The sequence below is a fragment of the Montipora capricornis genome, chromosome 5, assembly GCF_036669925.1.
Source record: "Montipora capricornis isolate CH-2021 chromosome 5, ASM3666992v2, whole genome shotgun sequence".
Classification (NCBI taxonomy): domain Eukaryota; kingdom Metazoa; phylum Cnidaria; class Anthozoa; order Scleractinia; family Acroporidae; genus Montipora; species Montipora capricornis.
In genome coordinates, this window is record NC_090887.1 from 5,379,894 (window position 1) to 5,404,893 (window position 25,000).

At 40.6% G+C, this 25,000-nt stretch overlaps 1 protein-coding gene across 1 annotated transcript in view; it reads right to left on the bottom strand.

Annotated features, from left to right (window-relative positions):
• The window catches only part of LOC138050170 (uncharacterized), a 57,215-nt gene that overhangs the window by 21,369 nt on the left and 10,846 nt on the right, over positions 1-25,000 (bottom strand). The window contains exons 5-9 of the mRNA XM_068896630.1: positions 16,757-17,633; positions 13,626-15,773; positions 12,415-13,248; positions 8,254-11,431; positions 6,685-6,689 (exon numbers count right to left, since the gene is read on the bottom strand). Coding sequence (XP_068752731.1) covers positions 6,685-6,689; positions 8,254-11,431; positions 12,415-13,248; positions 13,626-15,773; positions 16,757-17,588 — 6,997 coding nt within the window. The 5' untranslated portion in view covers positions 17,589-17,633. The remainder of the gene's footprint in view (positions 1-6,684; positions 6,690-8,253; positions 11,432-12,414; positions 13,249-13,625; positions 15,774-16,756; positions 17,634-25,000) is intronic.

Sequence of the window (25,000 nt, forward strand, 5' to 3'; positions counted from 1 at the left end):
CCGCGAGAGAAATTGCACTACTCGACCTTATCTCTCGCGTTACACAAGTTCTGTATGAATACTTGACCCATGGAGTGTTTTGTCTTGCAATATTTCGGCAGGACTGTTCACGATTCAAGCAGAGTATTGCTTGTCATTCAAGTCACTCGCATAGAGGGCGGTCTCTGGTCTCTCTTATACGGACAGATCACTTGGTCCCGAGAAAATGCCCATACATTCTTTGTAAAAATAACCTCTATAATACGGACCCTCTATAATACGGACAACGGACACGAAATCTCGGCCCCAGAGAGAAAATTCATAAAAACTTAACCTCTTTATTACGGACACTCCAATGATGAAAGTTCTTATTCAATACGATTTCCTGTTTGTCGTTACATATCATTAAGTGTAATCAATTGTTTCATTGTTCATACGATAACAGTATCATTTGTTTTCAATCAGTAAAAATTATATATCGACATGTCATTGCCATTTATCATCAAGATTTCTTATTATTTGAAGACTCTCCAGTTGCTGCTTTCCTTTTTCTCCCTCTTTCCTTCCCGTCATTGAATCAAATTTGGCTGATGAGTTATGCAAGATTATTTCAAAAGCTCAGTCGTTATATGTCAAAAAACGACTAGCGAATGCTGTTCAGAAGAACATCACAGACTTCTTTAACGCAAAATGACTCAATAACAAAGAACTTTCATTAAATACTCTACTGTATGTTAGTGTTCGCTACACTTGTTACTGTTCTGTTATGTTACTGCTCGGAAACTGTATTATAGTTTGCCATATGTTTTTGGAATTGTACAGCTTGTATTGTAACGATTTGTGCTGTCCATTATGCACCTCAAAGACTTGTTTGGGCCAGTTTTGATTTAAAGAACACTTAATACCATCAATGGAGCCTTTGAAGTGACGTAATATTCATGACCTCTATACAACGGACACCTCTCTAATACGGACACTTTGCTCTGTCCCTTCGGTGTCCGTATTAGAGAGGTTCGACTGTATTTGTAACAAGGGAAAAATGAGTGTTAAGATCATTTGTGTTAAACCATAACCCGGCAGCTGTTATATATGGCAGTTAGCTAAGCAGTAAAGAAAAGAAAGCCCGCAGTGGAAATATGTTTTTCATGTATAGTCTCTTTGTATCTACATCTCTACAGCTCACTATTTATAATTACTACCTCATAACTGTCTCGATACACTCTTCTTTTATAAAAACATTTTCAGTTTACAAGAACGCCTTTCACGCCGGAGATTAACCAAAGTTTTAAGAACATACTAATGTACTAGTCAAATCGAAGCTTCAACATCTTCCCCTCCCCCCCCCCCCCCTTTCGGGCATACTCCGGGCATTAGACGCCTTTTCCTACCCGGGGAGAGGGAATTTGATCATCTTAGTCTTCCCGGGGGCGAAACATTTGATCACCGCTCCTAGGGGTGGGGAATTCCATGGGGCCATTTGATCACCTGAAATAGACCTATGATGAGGCATTTGAACAGCGTTTTGGCCCGGGGAGGGGGGATTTCAACAAAAATTTTCCAAAAATTCAAAGGCCCGGGGGGTTGCCCGAGGGGGATGTTGAAGCTTCGATTTGACTGGTACATAACAACATACCCAAGCTGAGAGTGAGTTAAGAATGTCTTTAAATTATTTTGCTCATTTGTTTTTTTGTTTTTGTGAGTAGTATAAATAACGGTAAAAGAAATGTAAACTGCGGTAGTCTACACAGGAAAATTCACTCGAATACTTAGCGAAGTCTTTTAACATTAACAATGTGGTGTTCTGATTGCATGCTACACCGAAGAACAACTTCGTTTAGTTATAGTCGAACTTAGTATGCCACACAACTTCAGTTTAAGAAAATGTTAACAACAACAACAAAGAAGAACAAGAAAGTTCAGGCTCAGCCCTAAAATAAGTCGTTCGTGTGGCTCATTGGGGCCTACAGTACTCAGCAACTCACGGGGGTGGCTTCCGTCGTTCTTGTTTACAGCACGTTTCATTTGCTATCGAAAGCAAGCTCTATTGCAATTGAAGAAATTACGTGACATCGGCTATTCATAAAGAAGGTGGGTGTACATGTGTTCAAGGTTAGAAGCTGTAATTCTCGTGATCTTTTGAATTCATAATAGAGAATACTCAATCCACTTTGTTCTTAAAATGTGGGGCTTTACTCCTTTAAAATTTCAACGGTGCCGTGATACAGATACAGGAGCCCATAACTAGGTGACTCCTTATGCACTATGCATTATATCCTTGAGTCAACCTTTGCGCGTATCTTTCTATTTTTAGAACTAATCCTTCAGCAGGAAACTCACATTTACAACAATTTACATCAATTTGCACAATTTGCATACATTGCTTTTGCTACTGATTTTTGTCTTTGTTCCACAATAACTATATTCTGACTGGACATTCTAAACAGTGTGTGCAGAGACGAAGAACTCGTGGCGTTCTAAAAATAGAAAGATACAAGCAAAGGTTGACTCATAGGGCTTTTATGGGAGAGGCAAGCTCCTACTCATGCGCTCCTCGGTGTTACCCCATCAAAAAGAAAATTGTCCCCAATATTAATTTTTAAGCCTCGAGGGGACAGCCAGTAGTGACGTCTCTAATTCGATGTTGCTCTTTACATGAAGAGATAACAGATCAGTATCCTATGTCCCAGTGAGTTGCGTATAGCAACATACACCTTATTCCAAAATGGCTGCCATTTTAGTATTTTTTTTGTTTCCTTGCATATTGGCCCTTTTGGCCTCGCTTTCAAGCGTAAAATTCAAAAGAATATTTACCCTTGAACGAGACTAAAAGGGTCAATTTGTAATCAAACAAAAGAATACTAAAATGGTGGTTTTACCTCGGTGTAAAAACCTGTTAAACTTTTTCTTTGTTTTGTTTGCTCCTTGTAGGGTTAGGTTATTCTGTGATGTTTTTTTTGCTCTTTTGTTTTCTTTGTGTCACGTCATCCGTACGTTTCACAGGTTTTTACAACGAGGATGAGCAAAAATGGTATCCATTTTGGAATAAGGTGTATAAAGCATGCACAGTGCAACCCCGCCTTACGACCACCCGGTTAATGCGACCACCCCTTTATTACGACCACATTTTTTATGGCCCGAACAAAAGCCCACACATTCTCTTATCTGAAAACCCCGTTAATCCGACCACCCCGTCATTACGACCACGGACCACCTTTTGGAGTCCTCAGTCCTTATTTTCTTTACAAAATTACCCCGTTAATACGACTGGTTAAACTGACTGCAGTTTCAATGGAAAAAAACTGTAGATGGCAATTCATTTGATCCACCAGTTATTCTCGAACTTCCACTCAACTGGGAGGATACGTTTTTTTGAGGAGTAGCACATGAAGGAGGAGAGGAAACAAATGATACTGTAGCCTGCGGAAATGCTCCCGTTTGGGCTTAGGGCGAGTTAGCCGAGTGTAGTCTAGGGCGAGTGGGACGAGCCAAGAGCGGTCTGGTGATGAGTCCCACTCGCTTCGCTCGCGGATTCACGCTCCTACTCCCACTCGCTTCGCTCGCGAATTCACGTTTCACTCGCTGAATTTTTTCCGCCCTCGCTGGGAGCCTGTTCGCAGGCTAATGATACTAGTGAAAGAGGAGTCAGTGAGGATGAAATCAATGTTAACCTCCGGCAAATGTCATGCCCAAAATAACTTCATATACGGAAGCGTCATCTAACTTGCAAGATGTTTAGAATTTGCGAGAGACAGAGGGTAATATAAAAGCCGCTGACATCTCGCATCTCGCTGGTGTACAAAGTGATTGGCGTAAAGGCCCACGTTCACCCTACAGGCATTGCGTGCCGTGGAAAAATAATCCAGCCAAAGCTGAAATTCATCCAGTCAGATAGGAACTGAGCGACGTCATTGTTTTTCGCATCAGATACTTTCGGTTTTGTTCAGTTGCAATTACCTACGTTTGTAAGGTTGAAAAAATAACTGTGAAAAAGTTGATTTATAACGAAATTAAATTAAAGGTAATCAAGTGTAGTACATGTTTAAAGTGTGTTGTATGATAATGTGACCCTGCCTCATTACACAACAACCCCGTGTTTATACGACCAATTTTCCATGGCCCAAAGGTGATCTTATTAACGGGGTTCCACTTTATTGTTTGCATATAATCGACTACGACCTCTGCCTATATAATTGTCCCTCATAATGTCAATCTTCGTACCAATAATTCGGTTCCTTAAAAGATTAAAAAGCCCAGCTATTCCCTATATTAGGCATGGCGGAATACGAATTCTATTTTTTTTGATATGGAACTATGAACTTTTATTTGGATTTTCTAGTTGTTACAGTTAACTTGATATAAACGGCCCTCTCTAGTAAACGCCTCATATCTATTCAACGCCCCCCTTACAACACAAACATAGTCATTTAATAAACGCCCCGGGCTTTTATTAGGTCATTTACAGTATCCTCTTAGCGAGGAAAATTCCCATTGAGCGGAAGGAAGCTAAAATCAAGAAGGGAGATAAAAGTTATGTTAAGTCTGCTCCGTTTCTATGCAAGCTATTTACCCGCGAGGACCCGAGAGATACAGGAAAATAGCGATGAAATGACACACGAAATAAACCGCATGGGCTATCCCAGAATTGCGCAAGGAACTGGGGCGAGTTTCAAATTTGAACCAATCGATAAATTGACACCATCACATGAAAGAACTTTGAGAACCCATCCCATAATGCAACACGTCTTGGGGGTCACTTTGCATAAAACAATACAAGTTATTTACTCTTGGGACTGTATCATGCTTCAATGAACTAGATATCCATTGTTTTAATGCAAAGAACCCTCCAAAATGAACTCTATAAGGCCTTGCTGTCATCAATAATCTGAATAATGCAACCCCCTTCGTTCCCAAAATATGAAAGCTTTTTAGAGCTACCGTTTCCACGAGATCCGTGTTTTTAACACTGAGTACCTTGTCAGACTGGACATCGTCAAACGTGAACACCATTAACTCCGGAGAAAAGGTCAAGGCCACCGGCGCTTCTTGAATCATTTTGCTGGTTGATATTTGACGAGTTGACAAAGGAGTAAAACCCAACGCTAGGATTAAGAATTTAATTCCATTTTTTTGATCGCAATGCTCGTGACTTAAGGAGGGTAAAAAGTGTTAAATATGACCAAGGACTGCCGCTGTTTTCTGGGGCCTGGGATTGTGTGTTGGGGTCTCCTACGCCTGGTTGCGTTTCAACTACAGTTGCAAAAGACTGTGATTATCTTTCATTTCACTAAAGAATTTTATTACGCCAAAAAAACAAAAAACAAAAAACGCTTGGAGAGCGGCCTAGAATGAGAGATTCGGCTGATTTTCAAAAGAGTGCATAGTGCAGATTTTTTAAGATTTGAAGACACTAGCTATAAGAAAATTTACAACTGAACGATTTCGAAGGCAAACTTTTAGAAGCTAGAAAAGCAGAAAATGCAAGTCGCAGGATCTCCTAACTGGTATGCATTGAACTTCCACAGAGTGAAGAATTTTTTTAAAAACCGCTTCATGTGGGTGACGGCTTACCGTTTACAACTAGTAAGTAGTAATCAAAGATTATGAGAGTGCGTTCTACGCCGTCACTTTATTATATAATTTCACTAGCTGACTTTTAGCCTCTGTCTATTGCTAGAATCCACGTTTTTCATCGATATATATCATATTGTCAAAGTCCATGCGAGGTTAGCATGTCCCCTGTACAAACTACGATTTGTTGACACGTTGAGTGACAGCGCCAGTTACGTAGACTCGGAAGTTTAATAGATCTAAAATATTTACATTTATAGCCTTCAAATTTCGTGTTAACCGGTAATGTTTCAGATGTTTAAGCGTAAAAGCTAATTTGTAAACGAAAGCACAAATATCAGCAAACATTTGCAATTGCATGCTCGTTTATCGTAAACAAACTCCGTGCAACTGATTGGAGTATTTCCCCTGATGAATAAAGTATTTTCATAATTTGCCGTTCCTTGGTTCAGGTTCACTTTTATGGATCTTGCCTTCAGATTACTTTTCCACCAATTCCAAACAATATTTGACCGGATAAAGATTAAGCTACATGGAACTAATCGGCCTGGAACTAATCAACAAATGCAATCAAAATACGGTTAACATCCCAAAGCCACGGCGATTCAAAGTCCTGTTCGTTAGCAAATAAACTAAACAACCGACAATTCCCTCAGATTTCGATAAATGCTACCGTCGAAGCGTTTAAGGACGGTGCCTACTATTACTATTGCGCATACGTTCTGCGCATCTCGAGATACTCGGATTGCCTATCGGCGGTGTTTATTAATGCAGGGATATTGTTGCGCGATTCAAAACTATGCGGAGAAAGCAGAACTTAGCAAGTGCTCTTGGTATCCAAATAGAAAATTGGGGGTAACCACGTATTTTTTCAGAGATAATTAAGCTTGAATCTGGAAAAGAACGCCATACATTGCTTTATCTTTTAAAGCTTTTTACAAATATTGTTGATGAATTATCTTCGAAAAATGCGTGGTTACCCCCACTTTTCTTTTTGGATTTCAGTAACACTTGTTAAGATCTGCTTTTCCCGCATAGTCAGTAAGCCGCTCAAAAATACATTTGAATTAGTAGGCACCGTCCTTAAATTCACCAAAATCCATCGATGAGAGCACAAAATAGCGGAGCTACGGCGACTGAGGCTCCGCCCCGAGGTCCGACCCCTTACACTTTTATAAACCATTTTTGGTAGAAAAGATACCCCTTTCGTAGACCTTCCATTGACAAATGGTACCCCTTTCGTATACCTTCCATGGGAATATAATGAAAGGCCCTTTTAAATTCCTAAATCCTTTCATATACTTCGACTCGTGAAATCTCTACCCTTTTATATACCTGAAGCGTGAAAAAGGTACCCTTTTCGGGCGGAGCCTCCCCGTATAGGCCATTAAAGAGAGTACCCCCCCCCCTCCCGCCCGGGGCCTGCTCACATGTTCGCCGCATGTCTGATCACATGTCTTAGTACCAGTTTTCCGACCGAGATATAAGTTGAAAGTCATGCCACGAAACAACGCTTTAAAATGCGGCACGAGTTTGAGGAATATTATCTGGCCAGGCCTTCGGATCGTCTAACTTACCACATTGTAATGTATGCAAAATGAATTAGAATGCATAATCGACTATTAATAATAATAAATAGTTCTTGAATGACGCATTCCCACAGATCAATGCGCCTTACAACCATTTTGTCGCTAAATAAATACCCTATCTAATCAATGATAAAAAGGACTCTCCAAAAAGATGCGTTTTAAGTTGGTTTAAAACAGTTAACTGTCTTCGCTTTTTAAATGTTCTCAGGCAAAGAGTTCCATAGTTTTGGTGCTGGGAACGAAAAAGCTCTGCCACCATAAAAGTCAGTTCTAATCTTTTTAGGATGGAGTAGGAAGTGTGACCAGGGGCACCCAACGAGAATGTTGTTCAAAACCACTTAGACATAACATACCGGTATTTAAACGGTAGATATAGGCATATTTTTATCCCCAAGTGATCCGAAAATTGTAGGGATCAAAACTTCAGCCAGAAAAAAGGCTCCTGAAAATTCTAGGTGACCTTTTTAGGGTAAAAAATCCGTTAAAAATGGTCAATTATACCATTTTTTAGAGGTTCGAAAAGCCTAGGACAGGCAGGCAAGCAAGACATTTTACAACAAAAGTTCCACAAATTCTAGATCTCAAATCGTCTTCCGAACAGATATTTTCCGAAAATTGACGTTTGGTGCCCCTAGGGGTGTGACGATGATCTTAAAATTCAAGACGGATGGTACTCGTCAATTAAAGCCATCAAATAGTTTGCTGACTGTCCATGCAGGGTCTTATAAGTTATGAGGATCTTGAATTGAATTCTCCTCTCAACTGAGAGCCAATGTAAAGTCTTGAACAAAGGCGTTACATGATCTGATCGTTTCACTATTGGTGTTTCAAATCGTTTTCTCTGAATATCAAAGCTTGCTGTAGTCATTGGAGGCCAACCGGAGGTGAATTTATCCAGCACAACCCGAGAGATCTCCACTCATCAATGCATTCCTAAATCCGATGAGAGATCTTCTCCAAAGTAAAAAAAAAAAGCCAAATAGTGACTTTCTTCCATTGGTTATGTGATTTATCTCCTTTCTTTTGTCCTCTTACTCTCAGAAGTTACGTCTTTCAACGGCAAAGAAATTCCAGCCGTTCATGACAAACACAGGTTACTGTTAACCAGAATAAAAACAAACTATCAGCTGTGCTTGCATCATCTTTTCCGGTCAGTTTTATCCGCACATCTAATGCCCGCTGGAAGGAATGCAGAGCAGAGGTAAAATCACCTAACGAATGCTGTGTCAACCCGAGCGAATGGTAACTCTCAGCTGTGATAGCATGATCTTCTCCGAACAATTTTATTCGCACATCTAATGCCCGTTGATGAGACTGCAGAGCAGAGCTAAAATCACCTAACGAATCCTGTGTTACCCCGAGTGAATGATAACTATCAGCTGTGCTTGCATGATCTTCTCCGAGCAACTTTCTTCGCACATCTAATGCCCTTTGATGAGACTGCAGAGCAGAGGTAAAGTCACCTAACGAATGCTGTGTCACCCCGAGTGAATGGTAACTATCAGCTGTGCTTGCATGATCTTCTCCGAGCAACTTTATTCGCACGTCATATGCCCGTTGATGAGACTGCAGAGCACAGGTAAAATCACCTAACGAATGCTGTGTCACCCCGAATGAACGGTAACTATCAGCTGTGCTTGCATGATCTTCTCCGAACACTTTTATCCGCACATCTAATGCCCGCTGGAAGGAATGCAGAGCAGAGGTAAAATCACCTAACGAATGCTGTGTCAACCCGAGCGAATGGTAACTCTCAGCTGTGATAGCATGATCTTCTCCGAACAATTTTATTCGCACATCTAATGCCCGCTGGAAGGAATGCAGAGCAGAGGTAAAATCACCTAACGAATGCTGTGTCACGCCGAGTGAATGGTAACTATCAGCTGTGCTTGCATGATCTTCTCCGAGCAACTTTCTTCGCACATCTAATGCCCGTTGATCAGACTGCAGAGCAGAGGTAAAATCACCTAACGAATGCTGTGTCACCCCGAGTGAATGGTAGCTATGGGCTAAGAATGCATTTGCTTTTTGTTTATTTGTTCTCAATAGGATATCAAGAGCGCACGTCTTGAAATAAAGAGCCTTTGAGTAGTTCTTCTTGTGGTGGTGCAAATTACCGAAGTCTTGGTAGATCTTTGCAAGAGGGTGATTGCATTCTTGAGAACGACGGGTCACGGTTGAATCAACGTTCTCCTCTGGGCCTGAAGAGCTATGTTTGAATTGCTCGAGTGTTGCTTGGTGACGTGCGACTGATTCTTCGAAACCTGATCCAACAATTCCCTCTTCTGTGAATGTTGACCCCAGAAGTACCATAACATTACCGCAAAAATGAAACAAATAAAAAGGGGTTTTGGAATTTATCTGGAGATCATTTAACATTCGAAGGGCAGGGTTAATTACAAATTGCTGGGTGTCAGTGTCAAAGAAGTTCTTTGCTGCTTTCCTGATATGAAATATAATTAGGAATTGCAATGGCCAATAATTACCCGAGTCAAAAGTATTTGTTTGAAGCTCTTTGCCTTTTTTTGGTTTTTTTCCTTTGCGTTCCAGAGGTGGAATAACAATCAGTTGCTCGTCCGCAGCAGAATTGCATTCCTTGCGTGCTTTGTCATAGAAGTAAGTCGAGGTAGATGGGTCGTTCAAGAACTGATAGTAGACCGCCATGACTTGGTTAACAACGAGCCTTAGAATTTTCTGCTCTCCACTTTCACGCATTAAAGAAAGAGCCTCTTGCAGGCACTGTATCCCGCTCTCAACCTCGCCGTTAACAAGCTGACAGATGCCAAAGTAACACAAATATTTACTCCTTTCATCATCAGAAACTAAACAAGATTTTGACTGGATTTCATATGCCTTCTCGAGAAGTTGCATTGAACTTCCTCCTGCTCCCCAGGTAATTTCACTAAATGCTTTAGAAGCTAGTAAACGCCTCTGGTAATGTGTATTCCCTAGAGCACTGGCTGACTTTAAGGCCGAATCGTAGATAGTGTCAAAATTGTCAGATTCCATAGAACACCAAAACAACGTGTCCAGAAACATTTCTGCTTTAATCAAAACTTTAAAAACATTCTCGGCTATCCTGGGATCTGTGCAACCGTCTACTAGACTTTCTAAAAAACTCTGTTTTTCTTCATAGAATGCAATGAATGCATCCATGGAATGACCATTCAGAAACTCATCATTCAGTTTGTCGAAACGAGAGATGTAATGCGCATGGAAACGGCACTTTGCATTTGCTACTATTTCTTCCATTCGCTGATGTCCTGTTTCTTTAGCAAATGACTGAAGAAGCTTATGCATTATGAATGTTCCAGGCTGGGAGTTTGAATCGAGAAAGGATTTTCTTTGGAGTAATTTCAACATTGTGATGGCCTTGCACTTTCTAACATTCAATACAGCTGCTGCGAGAGTCGTGGTGAAACATCCCGGAAGAACAGACAAAGACACAAATGCTTCTTTTTGTTCGGGAGAAAGTCTGTGGAAGGACTTTTCATATAAGAACTGCAATCTTTGATTAGCTGGATAATCTGGATTGTCTAAGATGTCGACGATACTTTCTGTTGTGGACTCAGTGAACTCAATCAAACACTGGCTTGGTTGAACATCATCTTCAGAAACTAGAGAGCACATTAACCTCATTGCAAGAGGCACACAACCACATATTTGGGCAATTTGTGCGCAGTCATCGGAAGTAGCATTTGGCACCAATTCATGAACTAACGTACGAGATGAGGTGTCATCCAGTGACCTTATTCTTATTGATTTGTGCCCTTGGAAATTCAAGTTGATAAATTCAAATGATTCTCGTGTCGTCACCACTAGAGTTATCTTTGTATTTCGCGTGAGAATTTCTTCAAATAGTTGCAGGACGTCATCTTTTACATTTGGAAAGCCACTCTCTAGTAGATCATCTACATTATCAAGAATAAATACGCAGGAATCTGAAATGCTGCCGAGGGTCTCAATTAGCTCATCTTCAAAGGACAGAGGCTGAGATTCTGATCTCTGTCTCAGGGTGGGTTGCCCTACGATGCTGAAAAGCTTCGATGTCAGATGTGCCTTTGTCTGAAGTCCTCGTAATGAAAGGAAACAAACAGGAAAGCGTCGAGACTGCAGTTGGTGCCCCACCGCTATAGCAACCGATGTCTTTCCGAATCCGGGTGAACCCCAGATCGTCACGATTCGGGTACCTTCGGAACTCACGAGATCCACGATCTCTTGGCATTCACTCCGTCGACCAGTGAAGTTTGGAATCATTGAAGGCAGAACAGATCCTGGGACTGTTGACTTGATGTCTTTGTAATGCAAAAGTAAAACACAAAGTAGACGTTCCTTAATCTTTTGTAAATATCCATTTTTTCGTTATTGAGAGAGAAGATATCAAGAAGTAAAAACAAATATCATCTTCAACTTTGTGCGCATAACCGAAAATGTTATTCGCAATTAAGGTAAATTGACACCCACAGCAGGCATATTTCCCGTTTCCTTTTCAATGCATTGTAGAAGTAGCAAACTTCAGTTGCAGTCATTTAAATGAAGACAGACCTTGTGCAATATTGGCCACGTTCCTAAGATGACGTCACTGCAGAAACTCCTCGTCATGACATAAATGATCTAGTTATACTAAACATAGTTAGTAGACTAACTACGTAAATAAAGAAAGAAAATTTGTTTGTGACGTCATCTCAGAAATTGACCTTTGGCTTTGATTAACTTAGATGTAGAGCAAATTTAATAACTACTGTACCGCTCGAAACAAAGAAACTATTTAATTACAACGCTTGAAACGAAGGAAATGATTTAAAACTCCCGACTTGGGAAACTGTATGTTGGCTTCACTTTTCGACCCCATCAATTTCCAAACACGCAGTTTTATAAATGTCACAGTTGTGGCAATTTCAAAAACTTAAGCCTGCCTTATGTAGTGGAAAACAAAGCGAACAAAGCGGAGTAAATCAACGGAAAAACCTAGGTGAAACCTCGGCTTTTGTTTGCCGTAGACGAGGTTTTTATCTCGGTCAAACTGGAAATTGAATCCGCATTTTGACCTAGGAAGAACCATAGCAAATGCAAAAATAGTTTCGAGCGGTACTGTAACAGTTTCGTTTATCTTTATGTGACTTGTGTTGTTTGTTTTTCTTTTAACCACGCGAGATACATGGAATATCTGTCTGTCTTTTTGTCATATTTTAATAGACAGTGTGTTGTTTGTCATGCCTATTGCTATCTCCGGCTGTTTTTAAAAAGAGGTTTGAAAACGGTTGTCCTAGTGTTTTACCTGTTTTTTCTCCTTCTTTATATCGTTCCTCTTCCTTCTTTTTTAGCTCATGGATCTCCTTCCCTAACTCACTTATATCTTCCTGTTGCATCCTCAAGCCCTCCGCGACCTCTTTGTTGGCAGTGAGGCTCTCCACTTCCTTTTTTATGGATGCTAAGGACTCCTCAATCTTTTCCATATCTGTATTTCTGCTCTCTAAACATTTTATGTATGTTTGCTTCTCTTCCCTTAGCTGTTGTTCCAACTTACGGACTTCTGTTGTCGGAAAGTCAGATGCAGTCAAACTTCCAATAACATCAATCGATGCTGTTGGAATTCCTAGAGCTTTGAACGCTTCTTTAGCGTACTGAATGTTCTGGTCAAATGTTGCTTTGTCCATCTCCAAGCGAGAAGAATGACAAACTGCATTCCTCAAACGCCGAAGCTGATCAATGGCCAGTGCAAAGGTCTCGGCATTATCTCCTTTTGGGCTCAATACAGAACCATGGAAACTTCCATGAGGAACAGCTCGGGGCTTCACATACAAATCATTAAGTGTTTTGGAATGAATTCTGAAGGACTTTGCAAAGATGGTAGCCTGGAATAAGGCGGTGCAATCCCATCCATTGTACGACTGGTGGGTAGGAACTTTAGTTGTTCCTCCTTCTTCAGAGACAAAGAGATTTCTCACAGCAGTGGAGTCATCCCAAAGCTGGTAGCCAGCGCGATGCCCAATGGTGGTGTCCCACATTGTCTTAAAAGTCTGACGTAAAGCCTTTGGGAACTCATTTAAAACCAGAGACAAACACTTGAAATGATTTAACTCCTCATCACGATAAGGGTGCAAGTACATCACGAGTTAATGATAATAAAGCAATGCCACAATGGCGAAAAGGACCTAAAACAAAAATAAATGAATAAATGTAATAAGCGGATTTCGTTTAATTCACCTCTTTCGGGAAAAGAAAGTATGGTTTGCTCATTCTGAAAAGCTACCCTTAAACATGTTCTCAAGAAGAGAACAAGGAAATAATTTTCAAAGCTTTGATGACTGAAACGGGTTTTTTAAAGATACAAAGGGAAAGAGTTCCATTACTCGCTCTGTGACGACGACTTTTGCCTGGCTTACAAAACAAGTTGAGGCCTTATGCGCAACAGAGCGCGAAGAGGTGAGGTGAGGTGAGGTGACAAAACAAGTTTAAAAGTTGCACAGAAGCCTATCCAATACATACAGATTGATTTTAAGTTGAAGTGGGACACGCTTGAATGAACGTTCTCCTCTGGGCCTGAAGAGCTATGTTTGAATTGCTCGAGTGTTGCGTGGTGACGTGCGACTGATTCTTCGAAACCTGATCCAACAATTCCCTCTTCTGTGAATGTTGACCCCAGAAGTACCATAACATTACCGCAAAAATGAAACAAATAAAAAGGGGTTTTGGAATTTATCTGGAGATCATTTAACATTCGAAGGGCAGGGTTAATTACAAATTGCTGGGTGTCAGTGTCAAAGAAGTTCTTTGCTGCTTTCCTGATATGAAATATAATTAGGAATTGCAATGGCCAATAATTACCCGAGTCAAAAGTATTTGTTTGAAGCTCTTTGCCTTTTTTTGGTTTTTTTCCTTTGCGTTCCAGAGGTGGAATAACAATCAGTTGCTCGTCCGCAGCAGAATTGCATTCCTTGCGTGCTTTGTCATAGAAGTAAGTCGAGGTAGATGGGTCGTTCAAGAACTGATAGTAGACCGCCATGACTTGGTTAACAACGAGCCTTAGAATTTTCTGCTCTCCACTTTCACGCATTAAAGAAAGAGCCTCTTGCAGGCACTGTATCCCGCTCTCAACCTCGCCGTTAACAAGCTGACAGATGCCAAAGTAACACAAATATTTACTCCTTTCATCATGAGAAACTAAACAAGATTTTGACTGGATTTCATATGCCTTCTCGAGAAGTTGCATTGAACTTCCTCCTGCTCCCCAGGTAATTTCACTAAATGCTTTAGAAGCTAGTAAACGCCTCTGGTAATGTGTATTCCCTAGAGCACTGGCTGACTTTAAGGCCGAATCGTAGATAGTGTCAAAATTGTCAGATTCCATAGAACACCAAAACAACGTGTCCAGAAACATTTCTGCTTTAATCAAAACTTTAAAAACATTCTCGGCTATCCTGGGATCTGTGCAACCGTCTACTAGACTTTCTAAAAAACTCTGTTTTTCTTCATAGAATGCAATGAATGCATCCATGGAATGACCATTCAGAAACTCATCATTCAGTTTGTCGAAACGAGAGATGTAATGCGCATGGAAACGGCACTTTGCATTTGCTACTATTTCTTCCATTCGCTGATCTCCTGTTTCTTTAGCAAATGACTGAAGAAGCTTATGCATTATGAATGTTCCAGGCTGGGAGTTTGAATCGAGAAAGGATTTTCTTTGGAGTAATTTCAACATTGTGATGGCCTTGCACTTTCTAACATTCAATACAGCTGCTGCGAGAGTCGTGGTGAAACATCCCGGAAGAACAGACAAAGACACAAATGCTTCTTTTTGTTCGGGAGAAAGTCTGTGGAAGGACTTTTCATATAAGAACTGCAATCTTTGATTAGCTGGATAATCTGGATTGTCTAAGATGTCGACGATACTTTCTGTTGTGGACTCAGTGAACTCAATCAAACACTGGCTTGGTTGAACATCATCTTCAGAAACTAGAGAGCACATTAACCTCATTGCAAGAGGCACACAACCACATATTTGGGCAATTTGTGCGCAGTCATCGGAAGTAGCATTTGGCACCAATTCATGAACTAACGTACGAGATGAGGTGTCATCCAGTGACCTTATTCTTATTGATTTGTGCCCTTGGAAATTCAAGTTGATAAATTCAAATGATTCTCGTGTCGTCACCACTAGAGTTATCTTTGTATTTCGCGTGAGAATTTCTTCAAATAGTTGCAGGACGTCATCTTTTACATTTGGAAAGCCACTCTCTAGTAGATCGTCTACATTATCAAGAATAAATACGAAGGAATCTGAAATGCTGCCGAGGGTCTCAATTAGCTCATCTTCAAAGGACAGAGGCTGAGATTCTGATCTCTGTCTCAGGGTGGGTTGCCCTACGATGCTGAAAAGCTTCGATGTCAGATGTGCCTTTGTCTGAAGTCCTCGTAATGAAAGGAAACAAACAGGAAAGCGTCGAGACTGCAGTTGGTGCCCCACCGCTATAGCAACCGATGTCTTTCCGAATCCGGGTGAACCCCAGATCGTCACGATTCGGGTACCTTCGGAACTCACGAGATCCACGATCTCTTGGCATTCACTCCGTCGACCAGTGAAGTTTGGAATCATTGAAGGCAGAACAGATCCTGGGACTGTTGACTTGATGTCTTTGTAATGCAAAAGTAAAACACAAAGTAGACGTTCCTTAATCTTTTGTAAATATCCATTTTTTCGTTATTGAGAGAGAAGATATCAAGAAGTAAAAACAAATATCATCTTCAACTTTGTGCGCATAACCGAAAATGTTATTCGCAATTAAGGTAAATTGACACCCACAGCAGGCATATTTCCCGTTTCCTTTTCAATGCATTGTAGAAGTAGCAAACTTCAGTTGCAGTCATTTAAATGAAGACAGACCTTGTGCAATATTGGCCACGTTCCTAAGATGACGTCACTGCAGAAACTCCTCGTCATGACATAAATGATCTAGTTATACTAAACATAGTTAGTAGACTAACTACGTAAATAAAGAAAGAAAATTTGTTTGTGACGTCATCTCAGAAATTGACCTTTGGCTTTGATTAACTTAGATGTAGAGCAAATTTAATAACTACTGTACCGCTCGAAACAAAGAAACTATTTAATTACAACGCTTGAAACGAAGGAAATGATTTAAAACTCCCGACTTGGGAAACTGTATGTTGGCTTCACTTTTCGACCCCATCAATTTCCAAACACGCAGTTTTATAAATGTCACAGTTGTGGCAATTTCAAAAACTTAAGCCTGCCTTATGTAGTGGAAAACAAAGCGAACAAAGCGGAGTAAATCAACGGAAAAACCTAGGTGAAACCTCGGCTTTTGTTTGCCGTAGACGAGGTTTTTATCTCGGTCAAACTGGAAATTGAATCCGCATTTTGACCTAGGAAGAACCATAGCAAATGCAAAAATAGTTTCGAGCGGTACTGTAACAGTTTCGTTTATCTTTATGTGACTTGTGTTGTTTGTTTTTCTTTTAACCACGCGAGATACATGGAATATCTGTCTGTCTTTTTGTCATATTTTAATAGACAGTGTGTTGTTTGTCATGCCTATTGCTATCTCCGGCTGTTTTTAAAAAGAGGTTTGAAAACGGTTGTCCTAGTGTTTTACCTGTTTTTTCTCCTTCTTTATATCGTTCCTCTTCCTTCTTTTTTAGCTCATGGATCTCCTTCCCTAACTCACTTATATCTTCCTGTTGCATCCTCAAGCCCTCCGCGACCTCTTTGTTGGCAGTGAGGCTCTCCACTTCCTTTTTTATGGATGCTAAGGACTCCTCAATCTTTTCCATATCTGTATTTCTGCTCTCTAAACATTTTATGTATGTTTGCTTCTCTTCCCTTAGCTGTTGTTCCAACTTACGGACTTCTGTTGTCGGAAAGTCAGATGCAGTCAAACTTCCAATAACATCAATCGATGCTGTTGGAATTCCTAGAGCTTTGAACGCTTCTTTAGCGTACTGAATGTTCTGGTCAAATGTTGCTTTGTCCATCTCCAAGCGAGAAGAATGACAAACTGCATTCCTCAAACGCCGAAGCTGATCAATGGCCAGTGCAAAGGTCTCGGCATTATCTCCTTTTGGGCTCAATACAGAACCATGGAAACTTCCATGAGGAACAGCTCGGGGCTTCACATACAAATCATTAAGTGTTTTGGAATGAATTCTGAAGGACTTTGCAAAGATGGTAGCCTGGAATAAGGCGGTGCAATCCCATCCATTGTACGACTGGTGGGTAGGAACTTTAGTTGTTCCTCCTTCTTCAGAGACAAAGAGATTTCTCACAGCAGTGGAGTCATCCCAAAGCTGGTAGCCAGGGCGATGCCCAATGGTGGTGTCCCACATTGTCTTAAAAGTCTGACGTAAAGCCTTTGGGAACTCATTTAAAACCAGAGACAAACACTTGAAATGATTTAACTCCTCATCACGATAAGGGTGCAAGTACATCACGAGTTAATGATAATAAAGCAATGCCACAATGGCGAAAAGGACCTAAAACAAAAATAAATGAATAAATGTAATAAGCGGATTTCGTTTAATTCACCTCTTTCGGGAAAAGAAAGTATGGTTTGCTCATTCTGAAAAGCTACCCTTAAACATGTTCTCAAGAAGAGAACAAGGAAATAATTTTCAAAGCTTTGATGACTGAAACGGGTTTTTTAAAGATACAAAGGGAAAGAGTTCCATTACTCGCTCTGTGACGACGACTTTTGCCTGGCTTACAAAACAAGTTGAGGCCTTATGCGCAACAGAGCGCGAAGAGGTGAGGTGAGGTGAGGTGACAAAACAAGTTTAAAAGTTGCACAGAAGCCTATCCAATACATACAGATTGATTTTAAGTTGAAGTGGTGCAGAGTCCTTCTCTCGCAGAAACTGCGCCGAAAACGTTGCTATGCGTAAACAATTAAAAGCCCTATCCGATATGCTTTTTCCTTTCGGCGAAACAAATATCCGTTATAGTGTAGACATACCCAAAATGATCTCATTGTAGTAACCAACAGGTCATTCCTTAATTAAGATATTTTGACCGCTACTGTGGTTTGGAGAACGTTAAATGAATCTTACAAAGTTTCAATGCAAAGACCCAATAATTCGACAGTCCAGCAAATCCTTTTTCATTCATCAAAATAAGTTAGGGAGAAATCAGTGAACCACTCAAGTGTTTCAGAAGTTAAAAACTATTGCCTATGAGTTTGCCGACTGGACGGAGAACCCGAGAAAAATGCGAGCAAGCGCGAGTGTATTTCATACCCTCGGGCGATTAGTCCCTAGCTCTCGCGTTGCCCACGTCAGATCGCGACAGGTCATGTGCAATTAATAGTTGGACTCCAGTTAGTAATCACCGGTATACGAGAATGTATACTAGAGGAAATTAATAGTTTCCACATGTTAGAAGAGACTTCAGTCGGGATGGCAAATTTCTGAAATTTCAACTTGAAGTACGTTTTACGAAATGTTGCCGTGCGGAGTGTTTCGAGTGTTTTACGAATATTCTGCAGCTTGAAAAACAAACAAGGAAGATCTTGGCATCACGAAATATTGAAGAAACCTTTTTTTAAAGGTCAAAGTACATTTATTAAGCTTTTTAATGATATATAGTTTGCTGGGGTTTCATTTAAAGTGGCGCGCGTACCATGTTTTTGCCGAAGGGCACCCGCGAAGGTGGGAAGTAACCTTAAGGTCAAATCGCTCTTAAACGCCAGTAAATTCATCTACAAGGGTGCAAAATTAGAGTTGGCGATTTACTGACGGAATCGAACAAAATCGATTATCACTCGATATATTTTTCCTTCCTTTTCATAGGCTGAGAGCCATCAGATGACCTGAAAGTAACTGCCTTGCTCCAAATAATATTCTGCTCATGCCTAATTGAAACCACGCCCTGCGTGAAAATGGCAGTTCGCTTTCCTGACCTTTCAGAAAGTGATTTAATTGTTGGGAATTGTGAAAAACAAACTCAGTCATGGAATGATAAAACAGTTATTGAACTCGGTTATCCCAAAGTGTCGTGTCTCGCAGATCAGTTATTTTCCTTTGCCTTCGGCTTCGGCTCGCCACTGACCATCACGATATTTTGCTCAATCAGCGGTATACGAAAGGAAATTAATAGTTTCGACATGTTGGAAGAGACTTCAGTCGGGCTGGCAAATTTCTGTAATTTCCAAATTGAAGAACTTGTTACGAAATGTTGCCGTGCTCAGTGTTTGGAATGTTTAACGAATATTCTGCAGCTTGAAAAACAAACAAGAAAGATCTTTAGCATCACGAAATATTGAAGAAAGCTTTTTGGAAAGATAAATTTATCTCCATTAAGGTGAAGTCGCCCTTAAACGGCAGTAAATTCATCAACAAGGGTGCAAAATTAGAGTTGACGATTTACTGACGGAATCGAACAAAATTGATTGTCATTCGATGTATTTTTCCTTCCTTTTCATTGGCCGAGAGCCCACCACATGACCTGAAAATAACTGCCTTGCTGCAAATAATATTCTGCTCATGTGCAACTGAAACCACGCTCTGCGTGAAAATGCCAGTTCGCTTTCCTGAGCTTTCAGAAAGTGATTTAATCGTTGGGAATTGTGAAAAACAAACTCAGTCATGGAATGATAAAACAATTATTAAACTCGGTTATCCCAAAATGTCGTGTCTCGCAGATCAGTTATTTTCCTTTGCCTTCGGCTTCGGCTCGCCACTGACCATCACGATATTTTGCTCAACCTCGCCTAATAATAGGCCACTTCGGAAAATACCCCCAAATCTTGCATAAGCTTTGTTTTTGTTTTCTCTTGGGACCATTGTAAGTCCCAAGAGAAACTGGAAACAATGCTTATGCAAAATTTGGCGGGACAAACAAAGAGTATTATGGTATTTTCCTAAGTGGCCTATTGTTAATTAACTGAATAAGTACCCGAATATATTCAGCTTATTTTCACCCAAAGGATCTTTTTGAACCTATAATCTCAATAGATGCGATTACCATAAAACGACGCAAGTCTGTAAAGATAAAAGGTTATTACAGGGTACTGTATTTCGATTTTCAGAAACAAATTTGCGACGTGCCTATTTCCTGCTCAGCTACTGTGTTTCAGAATAATATACTTGGAGCAAAAGCAAAGGTTCTGCATGCCTCGCAGTTGCATGTGTTTTATAATTTAGTACATTTCTTTGCCGTTCTCGGCAACATCAGAAACTCTTTGATTCTGCAAATAGCGGCACTTGACAAAGCACATGGTATGCCAAACTAAAAAGCCCTGTTCTAGTTCGCAATCTTGCAGATTCACCAGGTATTCTGCTCACAAAATAGACACAGGACTTAAAAGAAATTGAATTCAAACATGGATTACCGACAGCGTGCTAAGAAAGTCGTGTTTGCTAGCCCGGGGTCAGCGGATTTTGCGATCAGGCTAGCGGACTCTGCCCGACGGGCAAGGAAACTCAAATTTCGGGATTCAACTGTAAGACAGACTTCCAGGTAAATATATATATATATATGAGAAACGTAAAGTGGTTTTTCAAGCTGATCTCACAAAGTGAAATCTGTTGAAACAAGTATCGCATAGAATTTCCTGTCAGACATCTAGACCGCACAATCCATCCAACTGTATGGCTTCATAGCTAAGTTGGTACAGCATTGCACCGGCATCACCAACACCAAGAGTAGTTAGGACGTGAGTGCTAACTATCTTCGTACCTCACTCAGAAAGAGATCAGGCGACAATTCTCAGTTTCTGAAGAGAGGATACTCAGAAGCAATATCAAGTGTACCTGGATAAATGGGTATCATACGCAGGGAACAGGAACATCAGTCCCCTTTACCCTTCTGTGAACAGTGTCACTGAATTCCTTCAAGAGTTGTTTGATAAAGGACTTAGTTACAGGAGTATTAATACTTCTAGGAACACATTGTCGTCATTTGTTATTCTAAAAGGCAATACTCTAATTGGAACTCACCCTTTGGTGCAGCGTTTACCAGTCTCGACCAGCCCTTCCCAGGTATGCTACAACACGGGACACCTCTATCGTTCTTACATATCTTAAAGGCCTGTGGCCACTAGATAACTAAACCTGTAACTTTTAAGTTAGCTATGTTATGCCCCTTGGTCACGGGGCAAAGATGTCAGACACTTCGTTATATGAACCTTAGATCTATGGACAGAAACAGGGGTCATTCCGATATATTCAAAACTTACGATTTAGTCAAACATTCAAAACCTCGGAAACCACAGCCAGCACTAGAGCTCTCCAGGTTTACGGCGGATGATAAGATTTGGGTAGCTTCTACACTGAAAGATTACATTCAGCGAACAAAATCCTTACGTGGCAATGAGGAACAGTTACTTGTTAGTTTTATTCAGCCTCACAACAAAGTCACAAACGAAACAATATCTCGCTGGATTAGAACTGTCATGGTAGATCCGGGTATTGACAGAACCACCTTAAGGCTGATAGTACAATGGCTGCCTCAACCAGTAAAGCAAAATCCCGGAATGTAGACGTGTCATCCATTATGAAAGCAGCACGTTGGAGTAATATTTGCATATTTCATAAGTTTTATTATAAACCAGTAGCATTGAGGCAGTTTGGGCAAAGCATTTCTCTCTCCACGTTAACTCCACGTGACAGCACATGTTCTTTTACTTGTATCATCAATTTGGAAACAAAGTCATTACGTCAATTATGAGACATCACATTACACCATAAAGTTGTTGGTGCTGTTATGCTTGTCGTAGAGTCGCCACATGACTTTGAAATCTCGTGGAATTTCTGCAGGGGATGACTGTTAGAAGTTATAAAATAAACGAGACTTACCTGAAAGTTGAAGTTTGATTGGAATTCTAGCAGTCATCCCCAGAGCAGAGATTACACGCCCTCCCTGTAGCCTAGCCCTACCTGCACGTAGAACTGCACCTATCACTTTTCTGGGGCATCATGTGGAAATTCTTCCTTTTTTAAATATGACTAGCTTGTGAGCATGCGGAATCTCTGCTCTCCCAGAATTCCAATCAAACTTCAACTTCCAGGTAAGTCTCGTTTAATATCTAAATTTCTTTACAGTGATGATGGATCGCATTTTAAACACGATAAAATACAGCATAAAATGACAAGTGGCTAAGTTTCCATTTAAGGGTGGCCGCTTAATACAGGTGAAAATAACAAAGAAAGACAAACATAGAACTGATACAGGGTGGCTGCAGCCGCGTAATAGGGTTAGCCGCCTAATACAGGTAACAAATACAGAGTTTGTAAGAGCGAAAAATCGGGACTTTGAAATAGAGGGTGGCCTCTTAATTACAGGGCATTGATAAAACATTTCAGTAGCTCTTATCTCCTATATCCAAGTTATAAGTCAAATATCTAAAGTCATTTATTTAAAGTGGTCGCTTTCCTAGCCTGTGAACAGGGTCTTTTTTCGAGTAGAACTTGATTAAGAGTGCCACGCGGTGACCGGCCGGTGTGAAAGCCTAACGCGGGTCAGAGAGGCAGTTGCTTTGTAAATTAAGATTCGGCTCGACGGTTCTTTACAGTTGTATCGGGTTTCTACAGCACACTTGAGATAAAGGTTCGAATCTTTACAATCTATGTTGTATTGTATTGTATTGATACAAAAGTTAACGTTTGTCCTTTTTTTGGAACTCCAGCGTTCCAAGTGATATGTCATACTCAACTTACAGCCGGACTTGCGAAACGTTTACGGTACGGTGCGATTGAACTGAAGGTAATTTATTTACAATCTCTATTCAGCAATATTGCCAGTTGCTTGATCCGCCGAGGGTCATACTGTAAAACAATTTTAAATAATCCAGTCATAAATTTGATGTTAAGGCGAATGAATACATTGAAAGGTCGTCTACAAGTTTTCCTTAAAAATAACAGGAAACATCCATTGCAGAAGAACTTTCGATGTGACCTCACTGATGTGTTTCTCACAGATTTGCCTAAATTTCCATGTTCGAGGGGGACATCACTTGACAACAATAATGTTATGTGAGGTTATGTGGATATGTGCTCAGTTGGCCAGCCGCAGGAAGCTGAAATTCAGGCTAATTAACAAAGAGAGAACTCTGGAAACTACCGTGTTGCGACTTTTTAAAATGACTCTCTCCAAAAAGATGAACATACTCAGGAAAATAATACAGCCGCGGAAATTCGGAAGTTAAATAATAAACACTTAATGACTGGTCCCGAGGGAAACAGTTCACTTTGTTGCCCGAGAATCTCAACGTTTCCCCGAGGTGCAGCCGAAGGAAACAAAATGACCTGTTTCCCGAGGGACCAGTCATTAAGTGATTTGTTATGTAGCACAAAAAGAAAAACGTGCAATGGCAACAACAACGGCGGTAGTCGGTCAACATTCGCGGGTAACAGCGCACTGTTACCCTCTTACGTCATAGATTTTGCACTGTTGCCCGCTCAGAGACTCTTTTGGCGGGATACAGTTTTTTATTGTTAGATGTCATGTGACCTTGAAGTAACTAATGAGAGCGCGCGCTGTTGGGGGAAAAAATTTAGCTATATAACAATTGAAATTGCAGCGTTTCCGATTTCACAAACAGAGGAATCGTTTTCTTTTCGCGAATTACGCTATCAAAGTATTTAGTTTCATCGTTTCGTTTTGCAAACTTCAGAAAGTGCGGAATAATTGTATAGAGAGGGTCTCAATGGAGTTAACCGATAGGCGTAAAACGGCCAAAAATTTAGTCGATAGCCGTAAAAATTGAAAAATTTTAACCATTAGCCGTAAATGGGGTAAAAATAATTAACCGTAAAAAAAAAATTGTTCCCTAGATTTGTTAATTTAAAAAAAGGTGCTAAACTGACTTATGACCTGTTGCGTTTGTTATTTGGTTGCTACTTTGACTCCGTACATGTCTTATATGTGGTACATAAACAAAGCAGCAATAAACAACTTCACGGAGTTAGCGAATAGCTTCCGTCCTACAATAAAATTCACGGCTGAGATTTCAGATACTGAAACAACATTCTTGGATACATGTGTATACAAGGGCGACCGATTCAAAAAGCACTCTATTCTTGATGTGCACACACACTTTAAACCGTTAGAGACTTTCCAATACACGCACTTTAACTCCTGCCACCCTCCAGGCGTCAGGAAAGGCTTCATCAAAGGTGAAGCCCTAAGGCTTCTTACAAAATACACCGCTGTACAGTGTAATCAATTGGCCCCAAGCCCACTTCGGTGCAATCCGATAGCCCGTGTGAACGACTTGTTTCAATTCTGGGCCGTTTCTTTTCATACAATGCCGAAGTGTTTTTCATGTCTACACGAAAAGCGGTTCGGTATAGTGTAGACATAGCCTAATTCTTCGCAAGCGAAATTTGAAGAACACATCGCATTATTCGAACAGATATCATGCCACAGGGGTGATCCAGATAACCTTCTGAACATGACTCTATCTGAAGTCACTTTTGGCACAAGAATGTCGGCTCTACAAAATAAACAAAAAACGCGCAAAAGAATTTTGCCGTTTGTTACAGAATACCGCCCATCAATGCCTGAACTCAAACATATTCTTAGGAACAAATAGCATCTTATACAAATCCAGCCCTTACTAAGAAACCCCCCCCCCCCCCCCTTATTTCATATAAACAAGGGAGGTCTTTGAAAGATGTACCCGTCAGAGCAAAGCTCTGAGGTCTTTGAATTTCCTATCTTGACCAATAGGAGTCGTGTTTGGCCTGTCTACACCTTGAAACATCAAGCGATTCTGAAATCAGCGATGTTGATACGGATAGTGACTCAGAGGATCTTATCATTAGTAAGCCAGTAGTAACAAGGTCCGGAAGGAAAGTCAAGGTATGGACATGGTTTGATGTCTAGGCAAAAAAGGTACCCGAGG